At 41.1% G+C, this 25,548-nt stretch overlaps 1 protein-coding gene across 1 annotated transcript; it reads left to right on the forward strand.

Moving 5' to 3' along the window:
- Window positions 1-1,254: 1,254 nt before the first annotated feature.
- On the forward strand, window positions 1,255-23,817 carry LOC102684282 (acyl-CoA synthetase short chain family member 1). Its single transcript, XM_006638844.3, has 14 exons — window positions 1,255-1,663; window positions 2,408-2,504; window positions 6,247-6,446; window positions 7,622-7,797; window positions 8,162-8,314; window positions 11,449-11,596; window positions 12,297-12,434; window positions 12,905-12,997; window positions 15,891-16,003; window positions 18,102-18,228; window positions 18,327-18,454; window positions 19,131-19,194; window positions 20,387-20,505; window positions 20,841-23,817. Exons 1-14 carry the CDS (start codon window positions 1,297-1,299, stop codon window positions 21,009-21,011), a joined length of 2,094 nt encoding a protein of 697 aa, XP_006638907.2. The 5' UTR covers window positions 1,255-1,296; the 3' UTR covers window positions 21,012-23,817.
- The last annotated feature ends 1,731 nt before the right edge of the window (window positions 23,818-25,548 follow it).

Below are 25,548 nucleotides of genomic sequence, written 5' to 3' on the forward strand. Positions count from 1 at the left end.
CAACCAGATACGTTCTAGTGCTTAGGGGAATGTCCAACACTGACAGGCTACAAGAACTGAATCTTTTCTGTTTAGATCAGACTGGGCTGCCAGGAGACCTGATTCAAGCCTCAAAGGCACTGACAAAGTCTACCTAACGAGCTTTTCACAATCAATACTTTAACATGATTTATAGGGCACAAGAGAAAACTACATGGAAAGTTAAAACGAAGAACAGGAGACACTTCTTTATGCTAAAAGTTTTAGGAGAATGGATCAAATTACCCTGCTGTGTTGCTGAAACTGATACCCTGGCTTCTTTCGAGAAATCAAAACTGGATGAAATCAAATGACTGCTAATGTGTAGCTAGTAGCAAACAAGTGAGATGGGCTGTGGGCTCCTGTATGTAAACATTAAAACAGTATTACGGTCTTTTATAAAGTAGCTGCTTAAAAGCATTCTTGTAAAACTATGAGATAGTGAAATACATTTGGAGCACTTGTATCAGTAAGGGTGTAACATGCTTGTGGATTCAATAAATATAACAGCTTATAGTCTTCCAGGAAATATAAAAATCAGAGCTTAAATTTGGAGAACACTTTCGTGTCAGCATCTAAATGCAAAGGTTTGGGTGCATGAGAGAAATGTAGATTTGTATTTGTCATAAAAATGACTAAAGAATTATGTATCCACTTTTTAAATCTGTTATTTAAAAGGTTAAAACTCAATACATATAATTTTCATAATATTTTTCTTAACAAATTACTTTCCTGCAAAATTACTTTTCTATAATACTTTCACAAAAATGAAATAATTGCAATTTGCTTGAAGACACCTACAAAGTCGGACCAAGTTCAGAAAATATTGTGAAAATTAATGTATTGTTCTATAAAATACATACGTTTTTCTTAGAGAAGGTGCTACAGAATTTCTGCATCCTATATAAAATTCACTATTGTTCCCTTTGTGTTTAAAAATACTATAAAACAATAGAATACTTATTTTAAAGCAACAACAGATTGCCACAGACTTGCTGTCCTGCAACATCTTAGTTTACCGTTACAATTACATGCACCGAAATACACTTGCTCTTAATTAAGGCGTCATAATCATTACAGATTTCTTATAACCTAAAAGACATTTAATTTAAAGTCGAAGGTGGGTTTTGTCTGGACCGCTGTGCTCTTAAACGGACCTTGAAATTAAAGGGTTAAAGATAGTGGCTGATGTCTGTCTCAGACTTTGGGGCACAAGTTGTCCCCACCCATCCCGCTGCCACCTGAAGAGACTTCTTGGCAAGAAAAGCAGATGGAAACATGGCGGCAAATAAGAGCAGAAGTCTGTGGTATTTGCTTTGCAAGAGAGGCATTTCCTTGAAGAATGGTGTCACTGGCTGCAGCAGAGGTTATTTCGCTTTTTCGCTGCCGCTGCAGTGCTCCAGGCAGACTCACTCCAATGTCTCTAGCAGGAAGATTAATTCATTAAAGCCAGATATAAGTTCATTAGCTGGAGCGAGATCATATAAAGAGCTGTATGAACTATCAGTGAAAGATCCGGAAACTTTCTGGAGATCTGTTGCAAAAGAAAAGTTACACTGGAGCAAGCCTTTCAGTCAGGTTTCAGACTGCGATATCACGCAGGGCAGAATCAGTTGGTTTCTTGAAGGACAGCTCAATGTTTCTGGTAAGGGATCTTATTTGTATAAACGGTCACAAAAGCTTTGTTACAGATCATCAAGATCCACATGAATTCGCCTAACGCAGTGGGGTATAACATCGTAAAACATTTAGCTTTGAGCAAATCTTTATTGATAAGTCTGTCCTCTTAATGTACTTGAAATAATTCGCAGTAACGTCTTTGTAAAAAAGCAGTATGATTTAAAATAATACAGTACCTCTGAAACTTTAGCAATAGTACTAATTTTTTATCGTCGCCTGTTTGTAGAACTTTAATTCTTCGAAGTTATACGAAGACGTTTGCCTCCTTTTAATCCTTAATACACATTCTAGACATTTTCACCTGAAAGTCAGCGTTATTCGAGTTTGTGGCAGGTATGGGCTTGTTGACACATAAATCGCTTAACACTAAAAGGGCGCGCTGTGAAAACGTGTGGGGGATATACATAAGAACTGCTACAATTAAGCAGCACTTATCAGAATGCTCGGTAATTACTAATCTACGTTTTGCAGCTTTTATGTGGCCGCTTTTACTGTAGAAATATCCGAGTCGCTGTTAACTTGCACTGCTCTCTGGTATCGTGAACTGCGCCTTCCTCGCTAGTCCCCGCCTTTTGTTTGTAAAAAGCGGTAGACAGGAACAAATTGTACGTCTAATTCTTTCAAAACACAGAAATATTAAAGAACTTACTATGAAGAATAACTTGCATTGCTCTGTTATTCTCTCTAATGAAACCATATTGACTTTCAGTCAACTGTTTAGACCCGCATGCCCAGACGAGTCCTGACAGAGTGGCTTTGATCTGGGAGAGAGATGAGCCCGGCACCGAACTGAAAATTACCTACAGGTAGGTGTCTGGGCCACATCTGTCTAAGATTTGCGATAACAAGTTTGGCTGAAATTTCTATTTTAACATATAGAAAATGCACAAACTGCATTTTTGCCTTTTGTCCTGTGGAAGGGGATGCTACATGGAAAGTATTACTTATATTTTCAAGTCAAGTTAATATCCATTTGTTTTCTAACCACTTCATCCAATTCAGGGTCACGAGGGAGTAAACAACAGGCACAAGGCAATATAGACCCTGGACATGACATCAGTCCTTCACCAGCACAGTCACACCAGGGCCACTTTTCCCTTAAGTCCATTAACCTACCAGTATGTCTTTGAGTATGGAAGGAAAGCAGAGCAACTGGAGGAAAACCACATGAACATAGGGGGGAACATGCAAACTCCACACAGACAGCACCCTGAGCCAGGAACTGAACCCAGGGCCCCAGCACTGCAAAGCAGCATTGCTCACAGCTGCACCACCGTGCTGCCCTCAATGTAATATATGATAACAAAACAGGACTTCAAGGGTTAATTTGTGTTTGAAAGGGATACCCAAGGTTCCTCTTTCTAATATGTTTCACAATGACTCAGTATTTATCTCAGACAGAAGTACATGTTTTTTCTCTTAATATGCAACATTTCACCTTTTTTCTACAGATGACCTGCGCATTTACTTAACACATAATTTAAAGACATGGTTAAGACTACATTGTTGTATCTAAAATATCCAAAGAACAGCTGATGAGCAAACACCATCATCCTGTGTCATCTTGACATAAACAATATTAATACTCTGTACGGATGTTGAACAGACCCAAAAATCTGTTTCTATTACCCTACACGAGTTTTTTAACTTCTTTGACGATGATGTGAACAGAGTGAAAGAGAAGCCTTCAGTCTAAGCTAAGGCCTGCTGAGTCTCATATGTTTAACACAGGAAGAGAATCAAAGCAGGAAACTGTCAGGGTACATGACAGTGAAAGTTTAGTTAAAGGACATTTCATTGTAGCTGTTAAACATCTTTAATCAGATCTTTCAAGAGATGCCTACTACAAAGTTAGTGATCTTGCTTTTTTGTAGAGATTTCACATTTGATTACAATGTTTTTACAGTTGTTCCTTTATTTTATCAGAGTTAAACCTTGCAGTTAATTCATTTCACTATAGTTCCTGTACTGTGCTTTATCATACCTTAGTATCACTGTGTGCTGGCTACACTTTTACTGTACTTTACTACATCATACTGTTATGTTTTGACAGGAGTGTCATAACATTGCTGGCAACATTGCTTAAAAAAAAACGTTAAGCTGCTCAATTAGCTGTTTCAACAGAATGAGCCACAAAATAACAGAGCTTATGAGAGCTTTCATTTACAGTTAATTTAGCATTAACCAACTTGCAAATAAAGGCAAAATCCTAAAGAAAGGACATTTGTGCATAGCTGTAGACTCCTCTGGATAGCAGCTTTGAGAGGACTGCCTTTCTGCGTAGTTATCTCATCCTACCACTGAGATACAGTAGATGACTGTGCAAACAGGAGGTTTATCACACCAGATCATCCTTTGCTCTGTGTTCTGGAAGATCTGACAGCTGCATTTGCTAAACATGTCTCTGTCTGTGTGCTCAGAGGAGGAGAAGTAAAACAGTAACTGGTATTTCTGAATCCCCTCATGGTGATCCTGTTAGTAGATCCCCATCTGAGAACGTGCAGAGGCTGAATGAAGGGGTGTAAGGATGGGTCTTTCTGTTGCTGACATGGGCCTCTGTTGGTATCAGGGTTCTTTCCTGCTTCTACTCAGTCTAGGGTCCAACTGAGGCTCACCTTTCGAAGTGCCTCTTACACACTCCTAGTGGAAATTAGGATTTCTGTGTGAGGTATTTTCCTCCATGTGGAAGTCCATGCAAAATGAGACCGTGGCCCACGCTGATATTAGGTGTCAGACAGGCCCCCAGGCCTCATCATGATAAAACTTTGTTACTGCTGACATTTTCTGTTCCTGTTTCATTTTTTCTTCATATTGCTTAGAGCAGCTGTCCTCAGTCCTGGTCTTGGAAAACCTGTGACTTGCGCTACCCGAGTTCTTAATCTCAAACTAATTTATTGTGGTTTTATATTTGAAGCCTTTTTTTGCATTTCACCCCTTAAAAAGCTGAGTAGGGTTTGTAATTGATATGAACACTGCTAATTACTGGGTTTCAGGACTTCCCTCATTCAGGTGCGCTGGCTGAAAAATAGCTAGATGAACTTGAGCAAAGCAAAAATCTTTGGTCTATTTAGTTATATTTCAGGGCAGCACACTGGAATGAGGGCAGTCTTGTGTCTGAGTCATTGTGAGATCACCTGTTACGAAGTCATAATCAGAAATAAGGAAGGAAATTTTTAATGAGCAATTCAATTTCTGTGTGCTGAAAATGTTGGAAATAAGAAGACTTGCGTAGGCGGCAGGGTGGCACGATGGTTGCAGTGCTGGGGTTCTGGATTCAATTCCAGACGTGGGGTGCTGTTTATGTGGCGTTTGCATGTTCTCCAGGTGTTTGCTTGGGTTTCCTCTGGGTGCTCTGATTTCCTCTCACAGTCTAAAGATGTGCTGGTAAGTGAACTGGCTTCTGGGAAAGCTGACTCTGGTGTAAGTCTGAGTGTCTGTGAGGCCGTTGCTTGCTGGGCTAGGCTCCGGCTCCCCCTCATTGGATGATGCCGTTCGAAAATGGATGGATGTAACACACTGTAACTAGGGTATTTGTGAAGCCATGGACTGAGGGCAGAAAATTTACAAATACAGAAGAATCCAGGTGCAGCTAAAAACACCAGAGACACCCCAGGACCAGAACGGAGACCCACAGATCTATAGGATAAGGACACCGACAGGCTCATGTAAACACCTGGATTCTTTCTATAAGTGGCCTCTTGAAGATACCCTTATATGTAAAATGGACATTACTCCCTGAATATAACACTTATCATTGACCTACCGTTTATTTAATGTTATGCACCAGGTGTCGAATCAATCCTGAATGCTTTGTTACTCTTATGGTGGTTTTACAACACATTAACTTGGCACCCTCCTATTTTTGTACGCTCTACAGCTCTACCCAGGTTATTGTATCCGTATGAAACCAGAATGATGTAAAGCAAAATGTGCAGTAAACCTTAAACAGATCTTTTCGGTGTGGAATTCCCCTAATTACCTCACCCAACCTGACATCTTGCCTCTTTACTATCCTTCTGGTTGTTCTGTGTTCTAAGCAGTTCTCAATTCATAGAGCACCTTGGATTCCCACGGAGTTCAGTGTCAGAGTCCTCTGGAAATCTAAACACACCATAAACTGTAATAGACTCCACTTGTGCCCATTTCCACTGTTGCTTGTGCGAGAAATTGTCATGCGCTACTTAAACAAGACCCAGCCCTGAACAAATGCAGGCTAACACTTAGTATTATTCAGATAGGGACAATCATCTACTTGGATTCAAACTATTGTTTCAGTAAATCTGTGTGCATTAAATGTGAGACTGGCTTACTGTTGTCCCACTTTTTAAGGAGGAATGTAAACATGACATTGCATTGGCAGTGTATTAGCAAAGGAGTATTTTGTAGATATGCTTGGGAAGAGTGTTTGTCCTGCACTGAAAGGTTCTGTGAATTAAATAAAAACTCTTTGTGTGCGCTTGTGACATAATATAAATGTGTTTTGATAGAACAAGTGTTTGCTTTATACTGTAGCTGCTCTATACCCCTTAATGAGCCCGTGTCCTGCAGGGAACTTCTGGGGATAACCTGCCAACTGGCCAACACTTTGAAGAGATATGGGGTGCAGAGAGGGGACAGAGTTGCCATCTATATGCCAGTTTCGCCTCTGGCTGTGGCCGCGATGCTGGCATGTGCCAGGATAGGCGCAGCGCACATGGTGGTCTTCGCTGGCTTCAGCGCGGAAGCTCTGGCCGGAAGAATCCAGGATGGTAGGTGGATTAGTTAGCTCGAGCTGGTGAAACGAGAGAAGCATATTGTCACAAGCACACGCGGTCTGTTGTACCACAAACAAAGGCACTCAGCTGCTGAATATGTTGAGGGCTTATTTGAAATAAGGCTCTTTTTTCCAGTTGTCATGAAAGCGCTGACATGGTTACTGTGAACTGACTTATTTACCTCATGAACATGTCTTCAAGTGAATAACGGAGAGCAAAAGAAGCAAAGGTCTCTGGGCTTTTTTATGCTGGGGTGTCTTTTTTTTCCCTCTTTTTTTATTGTGCTTCTGCCTCGGAACTGAATTTTATTTGAAAAATAGACTGTAAGTCTTCCCCTGTGATTGTGTGTTTTATAGTTTTTTATTAATACTTTTTTTTTTGGCTTGAAAAGTTATTCAGCTCTGTGTTTTATGAAACCAAAAGGTCTTGTGATTTTCATGGCTCTGTAAGCAGACCCACCCGTCCTGTACTCTACTATAGGTCACATGATACTGTGTAACTCATGACTGGGAACTCAAGGGCACTCTTATTTTGTACACATTGCCACTCACCAGTACCTAAACACCACACGTGAGTGGACGACTGAGCACCCCATAAACATGTGTGTTACATCTTGACATCCAGAAGACTTGAAAACATCAGTGGCAGAATTGCCATCTAAAGAGTGAATTAGCGGATGAGCCGTAACAGGACTTAGCTGTTTTTTCCAAGTTATTAAACTAATTCAAATGACAATCATTGTCTGTCAAAATGCAAATGCAGGCAACCTGTTTTGACTAGAAAAGGGGTAGGTTAATTTGTAAGGCCTCCAGGAAGTTCCAGATGATAAACTGTCATCTGATGTTTTATAAAGGGTGTTGTACACTCCTGATAATATTTCCTGCCCAACCTGAATTTAAAACCTGGCAGCTGAAGGCATCTGTAGATACACACTCTTTAGAGTATTAGTGACATATACAATGTGCTCCAATTCTGAGTTGGATTCCTGAACCTTGTGTTTTTGTGGCTGATTAAGCAGGCCACTGCTTTTCATGTAAAAGCCAAATCTGCCAGTTTTATCCGATAGACACAATCCTAAAGATCACCCTGTATTTCCCTCAAGACATGAGGCGAATTGCACAAGTCAACAGCACGTTGTAAGTGGGTCTACATGTATCTGTGTGTTCCAGCTCAGTGCAAGGCTGTCATTACCTGTAACCAGGGCCTGAGAGGTGGCCGTGTGGTAGAGCTGAAGAAGACAGTGGATACAGCTGTGAAGAGCTGCCCCACAGTCAGACATGTGTTTGTGGCCCAGAGGACAGATGCCAAGGTCCCAATGGGCAACCTCGACATACCGCTTGAGGAGGTAACTGAAGGGTCTAACTGAGGAACTTCACGACCAGATTCTGTTTCCCCCTCACAGAAATCCTTTAATCGAGAGGCCTTTCTGTCTCTTTCCTGTACCCTTCTCCCTTGATAACTTAAACTTGACTGGAGAAAAGGGAGTCCCTTTTCAATATAGAGAAGAGGGAGACATCAGGCACATAATGATAAGGGAACAAAAGAAGCAAAGCACAGTACTGCACATCAGCTGTGCTGATGCACGTCCTCAGTATCTGTACCCACATGTGAATTAGATGATTATGACAATGTGGATTTCCGTTTGTATTGAGTAGTACTAGAATATGGTGTTTATGTGTCGCCTTACATCTATATTTGTCCCTTTAAAGGAAATGGCTAAGGAGCTGCCTGAGTGTCCGCCTGAGGCCCTGGACAGTGAAGACATGCTCTTCCTGCTGTACACCTCTGGAAGCACAGGCAAGCCCAAAGGAATTGTTCACACCCAGGCCGGCTATCTGCTGTATGCTGCCCTGACACACCAGGTAACTCATTACAGCTGTCTTGTACAGCTCCTGTTTCTCTACGAGCTCGGTACCTTCCTGTCAGTTTTTCATTCAGAACGTCATCCTTAAACAGCAGAGACTGCAGGCAGATATACAGTACAGGACAGTTGTTCCGCTTTGAAGTTGTTAAACAGCCTACAAAAGCACATCAATCAACCATAAAACAAGAGACACCCCCCTAAACTCCCCCTCACTGGCACACACTCGGTTTCAGGGTAACTGAGTTTGTGTGTTGCTTTGTGTTCCTTTACCTACTACTGTACAGCATGAGGTACTCTGTCTCTTAAATACCCAGCTGTTAACGCCTGATAGAAGCCGCTGCCTTGCAAGTTAACAAAACCACCTAAACAATCAAGTGCAACACCGAGCCTCTTGCTGCATGATGGCGATGCCAGTACACAGAGCCTGGGGCCACTTGCTTTCACGGGTGGGCTGGAAGGCGTCAGAATGGCTGTTACCTCCCCTGTGGTCACAGTCAAGCCTCTGATATCCTGCTGTCATCGAGGTGCTCCTGGCCCTGCACCAGAGCTCCTCATGATTCTGGCCGCCTAGCTATGAATTATCCAAATTATCTGGAATGAAATGAAAATGGCTGCACGCTACCTGTCTAGCCCAGCGTTAGAGGGAGTTACACGGCAGACACACAGACACAAACACTCACATCAAGGCCACTTTTTTAAAAGAAGGCAATTAACCTACCAGTATGTCTTTGGACTATGGGAGGAGACTGGAACACCAGGAGGAAACAATATGAATATTGGAGAACATGCAAACTCCACACAGATAGTACCCCAGATCTGGAATTAAACCCAGAGCCCCATCGCTGTGAGGCAGGAATGCCAATCAGTGCACCATTGTACCACACAAGATGTTTATATGTTATTTATAATTCAACAAAAATGACACTTTTCTGTGCTAGACGTGCTCCGACTTTCTAAAGTGCGCAGGGAAAACAGATAAATTCCACTCAGATAGCGCCCCATGTCCAAAATTGAACCCAGGGCCCCATTGTTTCAAGACAGCAATGCTAACCATTTAATAAAACAAAATTCTTAAAGGTCTAACTGTTAACCTTTCTTTTAAATTCATTATTGTTTCCTTTCCACTTTTAGAGCTCTTAGTCTTGACCTAACCCCAGCTCTGGTCTGCATTTTCTGAGGGAGTGTCACACAGTTTGGCATAGTAACCAACAGAGTCACAGTTACTGACAGAACAAAGCCATTTCTGGATTTTGGGATTTCTCAGCCATATTGACAGTCTGTGTATCGGTAATCAAAATTAAATGCGAGACACATTTTGGAGGGATCTCCTGTTCCACAGAGGCAAAACGACAAACCTTGGCTGGCAGTGTCTCGTTTTGGCACGGAGTTTGTTTAAAATTAAACAACAGGCAAAATGGGCTTTAATGAAAACAAACCAACCGCCTTCATGGAACACGGCCAGAGAAACTCTGAGGTATGCCAGTTGGCTCAGAGAAAGAAAAGAGTTTGCTTGTTTGGCATAATCCACATACATTACTGTAACACCCTGTCACGGAATCTTATTGTCAGTGGAACAAAAGGAATAAATCAGTTGCGCATATATGAATCGCAGCAATGCTTCATGTTAGGTGGTGAAATGTTGCCATTTGTACAGTATGTACTGTATCTACAGCAGATTACACGCTTCGGTTTTATGTACAATTTCTAAGCAAGGCATTCCATAATAAAAAAACAAGAAATAAGGTACACAGTAAAGTATAAATGTTTTACATCTAACTATAATGACGTCGCATTGTGCAGTTAGTGTGTGGATCTAAATAAATCCAGAGATACAGTGCAACCCACTGATATAAGAAATGCAGTACAATACAGGCGACAGTATGACGAATACAGCAGTTGAGGAGGAAAGCATTATGATTAAAGAAAGAGCTAAACAAGCCATGAAAGAATTCAATATCAAACAAAATGGAAAGAAGTGCTTCTGTTGTATACACCTACGTTGGGGAAATAAGTAGTACCAACGAAATTCAGAGAATTAACTGGCATGGTTGTTTCTCAGAATAAGCTAGAAAAGTCTGCTGGGCACTACAGAACATGATCAATTCTGTTTGGTGTAACCACATTTAGAACAGGAGTTTTCAACTGGGTAACCCATTAGGTAATCAAACTCCAAAGAATTAAATGAGTGTGTAATGAGATTAAGGTGGATTCAGTAGAAGACATCTATCTTTTCAACTAATGGGAGTTAACCTTCATATAAATGGCACGCTTATGGATCGGTGACTTTGAGTGTTGAAATCACCACTGCAGGGCTTCTTGGTGATTTTCTCAGGGTTGTGTTTTTATCCTGTTGTGTTAGTACTGTACCTGTAGCTATTGCTGTGCTGCAACAGTCCCGCAGGTGGACCTTTGGAGGGTGATGATCCTGTTTTAGGGTCTTTGGAAGTGCTTGATGATTAAAAACGGTCTGGATGGCTCATGGGAACTCAGGTTGTACTCTGGATGGACTTTGTCTCACACTGCTGATCAACATATACTCTGTAATAAGAACAAAAGGAGTTATGATCTCTATTTTCTATAGGCACTTTGCAGTATTTTCTATTATCATTTAACAGACAGGTTTATGATAGCAGGTACATACATATTAACTGGGGGTTCAAATACATTTTGTGTTTCTATGTACAGTATTTGTATATAAAATATCTACTTTATGTGTTGTACTGCATATCCATCTATTATCAGAAAACTGCTTTTTCCTGGTAAGGACCAGGGCAGCCCAGTGCCTGCCTGTCCTGGGGGTACAGGGTATGTAGCTGGACTGCACCCTGGAAGGTGCCTGAGTCTGAAATCGTACCCAGATCCATGAGCTGTGAGGCGGCAGATCTGATTGCTAGGCCACCGTGCTGCACTACACACATATCATATAATTTTATCAAATGCTAAATTAATTTAGTATGCATGAAAATAGTTATCATGAAGCTTTTACATGATTCCTCTCACTGTGTACACCATAAAATACTCTCCTATCAGAAAATATATTTTGTATGACCGTATTTCTCTTTCTCTTTTCTCTTGTTTGGCTGCTGGAAAATGAGCCCTGCAAAACCAGCTCCTTCCTCTTGTGTCTTTCAGTATGTATTTGACTACCAGGAGGGAGATATCTTCGGCTGTGTGGCAGACATAGGCTGGATCACTGGGCACAGTTACGTGGTGTATGGCCCACTTTGCAATGGTGCCACCACCGTGTTGTTTGAAAGCACACCTATATACCCAGACCCTGGTGAGATAAGTCTTTTAACAGAATGTGCAGAAATACCTTTTCTGATTATTGCTTTCAGTGTATTTGCGTTTGTCAGACACTAAGAGCTCCTGGATATACATTAACCTGGCAGAGTGTTTAGCTTGTATGGGTAGTTGATGAAATGCTCAAAGTCCCAAGTTAAAATGGTTCTCTCCGGTTTTATTCATCATCTCAGTTAATAAAGTTACAGTACTTTGCCAGTAATAAACAAAGGAGTGGGCTATGTACAGTATGTTAAAACATTTTATGTTTGAATAGATATAAATATATGTTTAAAGTTATTGATAAAGCTTTTAATTAATTAAAAAGCGAGAAAAAGAGAATATATAATCTCTGGGATTCAAATTCACTGTCATTTTCCAGGTCTTTAAAGCCAGGATCTCAGAGTGTGAATGAATGTGGAATAAATTTGAGAGGTAGAGTAAATAACATAAAGGGAGAGAAGAGGTTGCTGGATTTCTGTTGAATCATTATTTTCTAAGAGTTAGAAGTACTGTATAGGCACTGTTAATGAGAGTTCAGAAAATTCTGGTAACGCTTTATTTAAAATAAGAGATTTGTGTATGAAACTAGCCACAAATTGTGCTCCTTTCTAACCTTCTGCTGTGAAGAGAAAATGTGCACAGATTTAAGGCCCAGGTCTAGGCGCTACATACAGGAGCTGTGTGTTGTGTTCCAGGCCGGTACTGGGAGACTGTGGAACGGTTAAGGATTAACCAGTTCTATGGAGCCCCCACAGCCATCAGGCTCCTGCTGAAGTATGGGGATAACTGGGTGAAGAAGTACGACCGATCCTCCTTGAAAACGCTGGGCTCAGGTGGGTGCAGCTTGAGGGAATGAGCACACACCTGGTTGAGGAAGGGCTACTGATGCGAGCAGGCCTTTCGGTTTTGGCTTCAACAGCATGGCTTAGAAGCTTGTTCCCCATTCCCATATTCCTTTACAGAAATAAGTGCTTCCTGCTCTCAGTTTTCAGTGCACTTCCACGGAGGGTCCACTTGTGTCCTTTAGTTGCTGTTTCACTGTGTATTCTGAAAATGTGCACTGGGCTGACGTTGTCGGTGCCTTTGAGGACTTTGATCTTGTGGATAAAAGTTGCTGTGAAGTACAGAAGTAAGGGGTACATAAAAATGTGCAGGGTGGTACTACCGGTAATTTCCAGGATGCAAAATGGCTTTGGGGAAACCACCTGTGAGTCGTGCCAAATATGTTGTTCCGCATAGTCGGACTACTGACAGGAATGGCTGTAGTGAACAGGACAGAAATGTGTTTCTTGTGCCACTGCAGTGGGCGAACCCATCAATCACGAAGCCTGGGAGTGGTTCTACAATGTCGTTGGGGATGGGAAGTGCCCCCTGGTGGACACATGGTGGCAGACAGGTAAACCGCTTGCAGACATCTCCCATCTTCCTTCATTCTGCCACCCGAGTGTGTATCGTACCTGCTTTTCCAAGTGTGCCCCTTTCCTCTTGCTTTACCAGTAATGTGTTCTCAGATGCTCCTCTACTGAACCGTGCATGCGAAGGAATGCACCGATCCTCCTCTTAGTGTGTCACCGGACGAACGGGCGGACATCATCAGCGACTGCACGTGGCACAGTGGGGAAACAGTGCACATGGAAGATGGAGATGTTTGTATTTGGACCTGCGCTGAGTCTTGTTTTAGCTTCAGCCCTCTGATGTTGAGAGTTAATATGCAAATCAGCTCGAGCTCGGCATCAGAGGATGCTGTAGATAAAAGCATGCAGTGCGTACTCAGAGCCATGCTGTTTTTTGTATGTCTATCATGTCCTGGAATAAAACATAAATGGAATGCAAAGTCAATGAGGAACCAGATCTACAGATAAATCAAATATTTGTTTTTCATTTGTCAGTGTAGCAAGGTGATCTTGCATTGCACTCAGAGAAAACCACACTGTAATACTTGTTTCTTGGAAAACTGAAAATAGGTGCAAGGTAATTCAGTTCAGTTGAAAAGTGATGTGGAATAAGAACATAAGAAAAGTTTCAAACGAGAGGAGGCCATCAAGCCCATCTAGCCTGTTCGGTAGTGAGTAGTTATTGGATCCCAGGATCCCATCCAGCGTGGCTGGGTAGCTTGTTCCACACTCCCACTGCTCCCTGGGTAAAGAGGTGCCTCCTGTTCTTGGTTTGAAACGCACTTCCACTTAGTTTTCACTTGCGCCCCCTGAATGATGTTGGTGCTCATTCTGGTGAGATCTGCTGGGCTGACTTTGTCAATGTGAATTTTGAATACTTGTATCAGGTTCCCTTGTGGGCTTCTCCTTGTGGGCTTCTCTGTTCAGCCTGTCAGTGACAAAAAAGTAATACAAATTAAATTCCGTTAACAAGCAGAGAGCTGGACTGTGTGGAAACACCACTGATGGATCCAACTAATTTCTAAATGCAGAGATGTGCGGGCGGCTCTCTGCAGAAAGTGCACTGTCTCTTGGGTATAGTAAGCCTTGCTTCGGCTGTGCAAACTGGGTGTTCAGAGTTGCTGCACCCCGACAGCAGGTCTGATCTAATGGCTTGTGCTGCACGTGCAGGCATTATAGGTGCTATATGAACACTCAGGGAACTGACAGTGCACACAGAGCCTGACTTATACAGTATTTTACCTGTTTTGTATGTTACAAACAACAAAACAGAAAAAAGCAAAAAATGTCTGCAAGCACTGACATGGTTATTTATTGACGCAGTGTGTCAGCAAGGCAAGCAGGCAGCGTGATGCGTTAAACACCTTTTGGTGTCAGATCCATGGCTTTTGCGCTGGTCCGCGCAGTATTGTCACTAATTCTGTCTGATACTCTGTTTATCACTGGCTTAACTAGAAGAATGATTAGCATGAAGAACAGCTGCACAGTTTATAGCAAATGAATTAACAATTTTTAAGGCATAAAGCCTACACGCATGAAGGTCTTTTTACAAGAATGCAAAGGCTGTCCCTTTAAAATGCCATTGATCCATTCTGGCTCATCTGATGCCATATGCTGGTGTCATTAGGAGCTGTACAAGAAGGGTAACTCTATACATTGGTGCCTAATTGCCTGATAAATTTCAGAATGTCTAATGCATACTTACAAATTGAATTGCTTTTCAGATGGCCTGAGAAGCTGAATGAAACCTTTCCAGATTTTTTCTGAAGTGTTCACATAGAATCACCCAGTGTGTTGTGTCACCAGGCCTCTCTAATGCCTAAGAAGTTTGGCTGAAGTCAAAAATTAAATCACAATGTTAAATATTTTGAGGTGCCCTTTTTCCGTCAGTAATTTAATGTTATTACCTCTATACATCTAAGTATATTGCAGTATTTTTTGGAAAAAAATGTAAATTCTTATTAACTTTTATCCCGTTTTACAACTGAACTCCTTATTTCCTCTAACTTTAAAAGCACACTTCTCCTACAAGATCTACTCCTAAAAGATGATCTGTGTAAAATACTGTATGAAGGCTTTGCACACTCTACCAAAACAGAGCAGCAAGGCACTGTCCTGTATAAGTTAAATCTGCAGTTCGTATCACATTATTTTGTTGCTTGTTACAGAAGGTTAATAGTAGTTCTATGCAACTTGTTTGCCAGGGTCGTTGAACTTGCCATTTGCCTGCAAGGAATTGCCTGAAAGAACTACCGAAAGCGATAGTAGCAGAATACTGTATACATGAAAAGCACTGAAAAGCACAATGTCATTTGTTTAACAAAGTTTTGAATGTCACTGTTTTGGAATGCTACCCTATGGTCAGTGAGTCAATTGCAAAATTTGGCTTTTCCTTTGCTTTCTTCATACGATTCCAGCAGAGATGGGCTGATCTGTTATTAGTATTAAGATTAGGATAAGATTATGCTAAGCAATTCTCTTATTCTGAATTACAAATGTTATATGTATTTTCAGGCAGCTGTGGTCAGCATTGCTGCCTTGCAGCACCGAGGTCCTGGGTTCAGTTCCAGACCTGGGGTGCTGTCTGTGTGGAGTTTGCATGTTCTCCCTGTGTTTGTGTGGGTTTCCTCTGACAGTCCAAAGACTTGCTGGCAGTTTAATTGTCTCTGGTGTGAGTGCGTTTGCGTCATTCTGCCCTGCAATGGCCACAAGTATTGGATAAAGTGGAGAGTAAATGGATGGATATCTGTTTTTTCTGTAAAGCAGGACAAAAGTCATTCAATATCCCATTCCAGTGTGCAAGAAGTGACTGTTTTCGTCTCAGTGTAATCTCCCTGTGTGGCCAGCTGCCGGAGGAGGAGAGCTCACAGGCGTCATCCTGCTGTTTTCTCTCAGAGACAGGAGGGATCTGCATCGCACCTCGGCCCGCGGAGGAGGGGGCGGAGATTCTGCCCGCCATGGCCATGAGGCCCTTCTTCGGTGTCCAGCCTGTACTCGTGGATGAGAAGGTGTGCCTCTACTAAGCCCTCTGCCGTGTCAGTGTGCTGGTGAGCTGTTTCTGGCTGCGATGGCTGCTCTGAGAGGGGTCACAGACAGCTCTGAAAAGCCCTCACAAAGAGAACAAGGCTTTGCAGCATAAAGAAAAAACGGGGCCAAAAGGTACCTGTGGCAAATTCATAAGAGAAGATCCATATCTATACAGGGAGCACACAAAACAAACTTTGGTTCGATAAAGCGGACTTCTGGTAGACCCAAGAAATCCCAAACTTAGTAAAAAAAAACACAGACAAGAGCATGGCACAAGAGCATGAGCTTTAGTACTGCTACTGACAGCTTTTGTCCTGGGTTTTATTCTGGACTGGGGGTCCATCTGCACGAACTCCCTGTGTTTGTGTAGGTTTTCTTCAGGAGCGCCAGTTCCCTCCCACCTTCCGAATACAGGTTAGGTTAACTGGTGTCTCCAAATTGCGTGTGTGCCCTACGTTGGGGTGGCCTTCTGCCCAGGGTGTAGTCCTGCTTCACACTCTGTGCTCCTGACATGGGCCCTGGGCTGCTGTGACCCTTATCAAGATGAAGTGGCTCTCTGACAGTGAATGAGTGAACGAGGGTGAGAGGAGTAAAGGCAGTATCCCCAGGGATTTCGATGGTTTATCTGTCAGAGGGGGAGAGGCGGGGGGAGGGAGGAGGAGGCAGGGTATGGTCCTTATCAGAGAGCAACCGGGTGAGGTTTGAGAGATAATCAACTGGTAATAATCCACCTCAGGAAGTGGCTTATGGGAAGAGTGTTGTCCATATGGCCTCCTGTGCCAGCAGTGTGATCGCATGCAGAATTAGAGAATCATGAGTGATGGGATCGCCGGCTCGCATTTGCTCCTGGCTGTGTGTTACAGTATTAGTGATAAGCTGCTCCATAGGATATTGCAAATTACAGGAGCTTCATTTTATGGTTTCCTTGCATTTTGTCAACATTAACTGTGTCTTTCCTGCAGATTTCCCCTGCTGAAATGGGCTCTTACGTCATGGCTGATCATTTTTAGATTTACCTTAATCTTTACCTACCTTATAATTTTAGAGGAACAATTAATAGGTTTATTCCATGCTGAAAAGAGAAGAAAGAAAACATAGCCGAAACATTGTTTTTCTTTTCTTCTCATTTCAGCATGGAATAAACCTGTTACTTGTTCCTTTGCAGCCTATGCATGCTGACACAGCTCCCCACCTGAACTACTTATAATTTTAGATATAGATATAGAGGCACTTGAGCCATTAGATGTATGTCATCTGAGCATAATGCTACACTAATATACACCTCCAAGTACCAAAATATTTTGGGTCTTTACCCTGTTGTGAATCAGGAGTATTTAAGCTCAGAGCAAACAAACTGCTCGTCTTTGCAGGTTTGATTTAGTGTGATCTTACCAGCCTGCCTAGATGTTCATTCCAAGAAAGATAATGAAAAGCTCTTCAGTTCTCCCAGTTTTCATGTTCTTCTTTCAAAACTATTGTGTGTAAAAGGAGACGTCCTGAATTAAACACGGCATTGTGGAGCTGTGGATTAATATGAAACCGCAGAAGCTGCGTCTCACTTAATTCCCAACACTGGCTTGTCCCAGAAATAGAGGCTTCAGCCACGCTGGAATCTCTACTGATTTTCCTTGTAGTCCCACAATAACAATCTTGCGCCCAGGTCATTAGACAAATCCACTCTAATCCCACTGTCTCTTGACAGACGCGCTTTTCAGTTGTCACACCGAGGGGTCGGAGGGACTGACTCCAGGGTCAGACAGGGCAGAGAATCCTGACCTCTTTAATGGCACAATTAAAACAGGCTGGGATATAGCAGCTTAACAGGCTTGACTGAGCTTTTGCCAGCTTTGGTTGATCATGTAAACATGTAAAGTCATCTCTTGTCATAAACAGGTTAAAGCCAAACATACTGTACCATTAATGAGTCTTTTAGATTATTGGAGTTTGTGTCTTCTGACTTCTCCTGTTTGCTTTACATCTAAATGTGGGAAGAAGCCATATTTCTTATGTGGTATTAGGAAATGGGAAATATTTTTCATGAAAAATGCTTATAGGTTTTTCCTTTGTATCCTCCTGTAGGGGCAGACTCTGACTGGGAATGATGTCTCTGGTGCACTCTGCATTGTTCAGCCATGGCCTGGTCTGGCACGGACCATTTATGGAGATCACCAGAGATTTGTAGACGCTTATTTCAAACCGTATCCAGGTTGGTCAACCTTAAATCCATTTCCCATTAGGTCACTAAGTGTTCTTGCCTGTTCAGACAGATATTTTGTCTTTCTCTCTTGCCCATTTGTGTTGCAGGCCATTATTTTACTGGAGATGGGGCATACCGGTCCAAAGAAGGCTACTACCAGATTACAGGGCGCATGGATGATGTCATCAATATCAGTGGCCACCGTCTCGGCACCGCAGAGATTGAGGACGCATTGGTGAGCCTGGGGAGACTTCGTGTTGTCTCTGTCCCACCAGCATGAAGAAGACTGCAGAAGTGTTAAAGAATAAGGCGCCAAGATGGTGAAGTTATGTATTTTGGAGGTCACTGCGTACTAGTGTATAAACTATCCTTGCATTTTCTAACCACACAGACAGTGTCCTAGGTCTGGAATTAAGCCCAAGGCCCCAGCACTGCGAGGCAGCAATACTAATCATTGCACGACTGTGCCGCCTGTACTGTATATAACTCATCTGTATATAGGTCATTTGTGCCTTTTGTGAGATCAGGGTTTTCAGCTTTTCTGGGTAAAGGACCACTCATTGCTTAACAGTCTCTGTTTCATTAATTGTGCCATGCTTAAATATATTAATATTTAAGACACATGCACACAGTGGTGCTCGCAAGAGGCAATGTTTGCTTTTGCTTTGGTCTCTTGACTTCGGTAAAATTATGATCATCTGTAAATCCTCTCTGATCTTTAAAAAGACACTCTGCCTCGGCTGGTCAAAAAGCCTTGGCAAGAAATATTGTTTTTGTCAGAGATGTATCTTTTTTAAAAAAAACTTTGTGAATAATTGTGCTGTGCACCACCGTAAGCATTTGTTTTCCATATCTTCCAAAACGCTTGAGATGTCAGGAATGTAAATTTTAACAGCGATACTGATTTTCAGGATGAGCATCCCGAAGTTCCAGAAACGGCTGTGGTGGGAATTCCTCATGACATTAAAGGGGAAGGTAGGTGTACAAACGGCCAGGTGTGGCCAAAATAAATATGGAATTAAAGGCATTTTTGAATCCTGCTATCTTCATGCAACATCTTCCCTCAAAAGTGACAATAAGTGACAAAAATTCTCAAGACAGTCTTATCTGTTCTTAGCAGAGAAAAGTTCTAAAAATGTATCATTTGATGGTGCATTGTGAAACACTGTATGATAATGCTTTGACTTATTTTTTGTTGAAGTAAAGCTGTATCTGTGTCCAATTCAGGTGCTAGAGGACTGTGGGATTTAATTCTAGCTTGGCTACCTATTTCTACTTACTGGTTTAGCTGAGAACGTATGACGGCGTTAACTAGTTTAACTACTACTACATTCTTACTGACTCAGAGTAGGGCCACTCACACTGAGGCTTAGACAGACATATGTGTTCTTTCCTTGGGCTTGTGTGGTGCAGATGTCCTGCCCACATTGCCGTGACCTTGGCACCACAGGAGCTCCAGTTGTTAGCATAGCCAGTCAGTGCACTTGTGGCAATAAAAGCGATTGTTGTATTTAATATTTAACTAATGATGTCTCCGGCACATGGGTTCCTTATAGCACATATCACAAGCAGACAACAAGATAACCAAAGGAGTTATCATGCATGGCAGAAGTATTTTAGAAGGAGGCCAAAGGAAACTCTTATCTTGGTTCTTGTAGCACCCTCCTGGCTGGAAGACAGAAACGGCAGGGGTGGTTACATTTTCAATAAGTACTTACATGTCCACCCAGCAACTACAGAAGCAGCTCTGTTTCATCAGCACCAGTGTTGTATGTTTTATATGTGTGTTAACTAACTGGCTGCAGAACAACTGGTTTCACAACTGGATTTTCACAACAGGACAAAAAACTGTCGTTTGAGAAGTTTAGCTACGAAGGACTGAACAGAGACTTGTAGAGACTTTACTGTAACAATTGCACACGCAAATCTGCTACTGGTGCCAGAAATGTGCACTCACAAGTGACCTTGTTAGTATTGGTAAAATATAGCCTAAGTCTTATTCTAAATTCGCAGTCTTATTCTGCAGGCGGCTATGATATTACAGTATATCTGTCGTCCTGCTGAAACTGTACTAACAGTCTGCCCTGATATAGTCTCTTACTGTGTGATCTTGCTTTTTTGTGAGAAGAACTGCTAGAATGACGTTTTGCTGTTTTTGTTTCTCCAGCTGCCTTTGCCTTTGTGGTGTTAAAGGACATTTCCCTCAGTCAGGCTGTGGTCATTGAAGAACTGAAGGCCTTGGTTGCTTCAAAAATCGCCAAGTATGCTGTTCCTGATGACTTTCTGGTAAGAACAAGTCTTGTATGAAATATACAGTGATGAACAGAACTGTACAGCTTTCCCTGATGGTGCAGAGTTATGCACTTATGTATTTAATAGTAGCGTAATGCAGCTCCCCACCTGAACATGTTCTTAATATGTTGATTGCATTCACCCTCCTGAGTCAATTCTTTGGAAACCATTACCAGCGTCGTAGAAATATGTATGCATACTATCAAAGTGTACATTTGTCACCAAACTGGCACATAAAAAAGAGAGAGGTTCTGTTTGCAAAAGTAATATCCATTTCCCCTAAAGTAGTGTTTTTGATTGGATCTTTTTTCTGCTCAATCAATTTTTAGATTGTCAAACGGCTGCCCAAGACTCGATCTGGCAAGATCATGAGAAGAGTGCTGAGGAAAATAGCTCTCCGTCAGACCAGCGACCTGGGGGATGTGACAACGCTGGATGACCCGAGTGTGATCGCAGAAATCGTGGAGACTCTCACTCGACACAAGAGCCCGGGCTCTTAGGGGAGCTGAAAGCAGACAGCTGCCTCTTGGTCATACCAGCATGTCCCTCAGCAAACAGTACTGGCAGTGTTTCCCTGGCCAAAGACAGGACTTAGTCATTAAAGAGACTGTGGAACTGCAGCTGTAAGTATGGGCTCACCTGTCAAAACCCAGTTTCTGTATCTGCATTTCTACCCTAGATTAGTGTCAAAGCAACCTTAAATATGAATAAAATATAGTATAACAATAAAATAAAATTATTATTTGTGTATAATGATAATGAAATATCATTTAAATAATGAATAATAATAATACTTGTGTCTCTGACAGATTATATACAGTATATACTGTATATATAATATTCTGTATATACAGTATACTGTGTTACAGACATACACCTATAAGAATACAGCACATTATATAAAATGTAAATCTAAACATATTTAGACATGGACTTATAAATATGTAAAGAACAATCAGTCAAACCTACTTACTATCACTTATGTTGAGATTAAAATAAAATGTAACAGTCCAGTAATATTATAAGGAAAAGGAATGAAATCGAATTATTGATAATGTAATTTTTTGATATCAGATTTATCAGTAATTTGATCTGATTTATTTCCCAGTTTCTATACTTCATACTGACTGAAAATCTTAACAGTATCCTAACTTCATATCTGGTATTACTGTATACCTCTACAGGTCAATTGATCAAATTTAAGTATACAAAACTAAACATTTTACTTATTCATTAGTAATGTGCTTCCCTGAAATAAAATTATATGCTTTTTATTTATTTTTTTGGTCCTGAAATGTTCATTATAAAACAGGAATGCGGTTCATTTTTGTCAGAAACCTCAAGTGAACTTCGCTAATACACTGTGAATGGTCAATTGTTACACAAGGGACAGTAGTATGAGATAGCTACTGTACTTGTTAAACAAGTAGAAAAGGGCAGCTCTTTAAAAAAAATACAGATTAATCAGAATTTTATCTGAATACTAAAGGAATTACACCAGAATATCTCAGGTACAGTACTTCATTGTCACAGTTATTCATTTATAATAGTCATAATACTATCTAAACTAGAGTAATCACTAATGAAATTAATACTGATATGTGGCACCAGTGAATTAGGACTATACAATAATAACTAGACTCTTCTGTGATTTTTCCCTGTTTTTGAAACCTGGTCTACAGATCAAACAGAACGGAAGAGGTGCAAGTGGCAGTTTACAGTAATTCCATGATGAGGAGAATGAGTGCAATTATAGCTTTCTGGGGTTTAGGGCCGAAAGGCTTGGTCACCTTTTTTTCTTTTTAGTGTAGAATTACCTTCGACTTATGTTTGATCTGTAGACGAGCGCACAAAAAAAAAGGGAAATCACTCGCAGCTGTTTTTATTTTGAATATAAACTTTTTTTACATCAAATCCACTGTCCCAGTTTGCTACTGTACTTAGTATTGAAGAATGGCATTGTATGTTTGAAGTCTAGGACAGGAACAGCCCTGTTCTGGGGACTGCACTGCTCTAATTATGGAAGCAGGTGACAGAGTGGCTCAATACCGCCACACTTTTGTATAATGCAGAGCTGTCTGACTCCATTCCTGGAGGACCTTGTGCCTTCAGGGTTTTGTTTCAACCTGTGTAGTCAATTAAACAATGAACTTTAAATATTTTATTTAAAGAAAAATTTAAAGCCATTATAAACATGTATGCATTCTAATACAGCTTCATCATCCTCAAAAACAAGATGCATTTTTACAGTGCATTATTTACTGTATGATTTAAGCAGGTCTGTTTTTAATCAAAGATCAGTCAGCTGCAGTTATTAGAATCATCTATTACTAAATCCAGTTTTCATCTATTACCAAATCCAGTGCTCCACTTCAACCAATTTGAATGGAGGCCTGATAGCGGTTAAATATGATTAAATTTAATTCTAGAATCCTAAGAGTTGTCTCTGGTTAATAATGATAAGTGAAGGAATGTAAAAACACAGTAACCACTCTTCTGATTTGTGTACTTTATTGTTGTTGTTACCACATCCTGTTCCATTTCAATCAGAACATGTTTACACGATTGTCCTGTATTCTGTTCAGCATTGACTGTAATGTCACATCTTGTAACATGACTCTGAATGTTCATCCATACCTGTGAATGCTTCAATTATTACATACCCTACTGTCTAGTCATAACGACTGGAATATTGTTATTAGTGTGGTCAAAACAATGTTTTCACAGTTAAGGATACTGTGTAGTATACATGTCTAATGTACTGTCTCCTTTCTGTTACAACTGCAAACCAGACTGCTCACAATGTTTGGGACTGCATAATACAGGGTAAGGCTGTGTCAGATACAGATGTCTACGGACACTTTCCTTTAAAACCTTATATTGAATAACGTATCTCATTAGACAATGGTTTTGTGCACTAATCAGCTAGTGATTTGACACCATTGGCTGATAAGTGCAGTAGTACCACATTTGTCCAAATCAATAATTCACTGACATTACACAGTCACTTAATCGGCAGGTTTCCTCCAGTTCCCATTCATGTCTATTATAATCTGTGTCAGCGTCGTGAAGCTTATCCTGAAATCCAATCAAGGAGATTGCTGGGTAATTTTAAAGAATCAACTTTAATTTGAGTTAAAATCTGGTGAAGAGATGACCACACTTATGTCATACAGAAATATCTGTATCTTAGACACAGCCTTAATAGAGGCAGCATGTTATCTGTATAATGATTGTGATTATGTAGTTGAACGCAGAAGACATTTAGTGTTTTGGAAGTCAATAAAAAGCATTATTAAAAAAAAATGTCTTTTATTAAGCCGTCCTAAATAATACAGACTGTAAACAGTGTCGGGGGGACATGGTGATGAAGTGGTAAACATTGCTGCCTCACAACGCTGGGGCCTTAGGTTCAGTTCCAGGGGTGCTGTCTGTGCAGAGTTTGTATGTTCTCCCCATTTGCATGGGTTTCCTCTGGGTGCTCCAGTTTTCTCCCACAGTCCAAAGACATGCTGGTAGTTTAATTGGTTTCTGGGAAAACAGGCCCTGGTGTGAGTGTGTGCATGGTTGTGTCTGTGAGTGTGTGTGCCCTGTGATGGACTGGTGTCTCGCTCAGGCTGTAACAACTCCTGGGACAGACTCCGGGCAGCTGTGACCCTGAATTGGATAAGTGCTTATTGAAAGTGATGTGACAGAAACAGTATAACGGAGACCCCCTAGTGGCCACATGTCTTTGAACACAGTGTTACTGAACCAATGTGCATCTCTGGGGTCCTCAGCCCTACAGATCCTGCAGACACCCCAGGTACTGTATATCTTCATGACAGAATGCCATATCTTCCTTAGTAAGTGGATGGACAGATGTTTACTGCAGCACACAGTGACCAAAAGACTTGAGAATTTACAAAGTAGATGACTGTTGGAAACAATGTAAGCTCAGATGTTTGTGTTCTAAAAATAATTTAGGCAGTAATAGTGAGGGATATTCAGTGTTTTAGCAATATCACCTCCAGAGATATTGCAGTAAAATTAACCTTTTGTCCCAGATTCACAGACAAAATATACTAAGAATTGCACAGCCACAAATCAGATGAAAATACAAAATTAATATATGAAACGATCATGAATTGTTTCAGAGATGTTCCTCAAATAAGGTATTCGGACCCTCAAGTCCAAGCGCCAGCCTTTGTATTTACTTACATGAATAAATTTAATAAATAAATGTACAGAGCAACCTTCATTACAATATGGTTTGTCATTATGTTGTAACAAGGAGATTAGCTGACCTTTGAACCCTTGAGTTGTCCACTTGGGCTTTTATTGAACTTAACTCTGGTGAGGAGAACAGCTCATTCTGCTCAGTCTTCCACTTGAGACACTGCAAGCTTACCTGGTAGAGTGCAAAATCCATATTCCCACCCATAGTCAGCTGCTCCAGTCACTCTTAATAATGCTAACTTAAAGGATGCTTACAGTACATCCACAGTCCTGTCAGCGAGGCTCCCTGGTGCTACTGTATCTCTGCTTCTCCTTGCATGGTCACGGATGAGTGTGCAGCCTGTTCCTTGCCCTTCAGAACTTATCAAAATGCACAAACCTGGTACCGTTGCCCCGTTTTTTCACGTACTGTATCGGTACAAATGGTCCAAGTTGTCCCATATTTAGTATCTTCTTATATACAGTATACAGTAGAACATATAGTGCACCATTTCTCCTGTAAAGATAATGTATGTGTGGTGAAAGGACAAGTAAAATTCACATACTGTACATTGTGTTTACTTATGATAAGGGATTCTGTTAAGAATGATCGTATTTTCTATGCATTCCAGTGAATTTAATTTTCTAGTTGCACAATGTCCCATTTTTATTATTATTTCTAAGCTAAGACTTATCATAATCACTAATCAGAACGGATTGTATAACACAGCAACATTTCACAAAATACAGTGGTAAAAAAAAAAGTATTTTCAGCAAAGAATAGGCTTCGTGCTTTTATTCTGAAAAGGAGTGAATTGCGTCATGAATGACAGCCAATCA

This window comes from Lepisosteus oculatus, chromosome 17 (genome assembly GCF_040954835.1).
Source record: "Lepisosteus oculatus isolate fLepOcu1 chromosome 17, fLepOcu1.hap2, whole genome shotgun sequence".
Taxonomy (NCBI): Eukaryota; Metazoa; Chordata; class Actinopteri; order Semionotiformes; family Lepisosteidae; genus Lepisosteus; species Lepisosteus oculatus.

Bases quoted from the DNA above. Each gene is read 5' to 3' on its own strand.
- LOC102684282 (XM_006638844.3), top strand. From the start codon at position 1,297: ATGGCGGCAAATAAGAGCAGAAGTCTGTGGTATTTGCTTTGCAAGAGA. The intron at 12,998-15,890 runs GTAAACCGCTTG...GTTTTCTCTCAG, and splicing joins GGACACATGGTGGCAGACAG to AGACAGGAGGGATCTGCATC. The intron at 20,506-20,840 runs GTAAGAACAAGT...ATCAATTTTTAG, and splicing joins CTGTTCCTGATGACTTTCTG to ATTGTCAAACGGCTGCCCAA.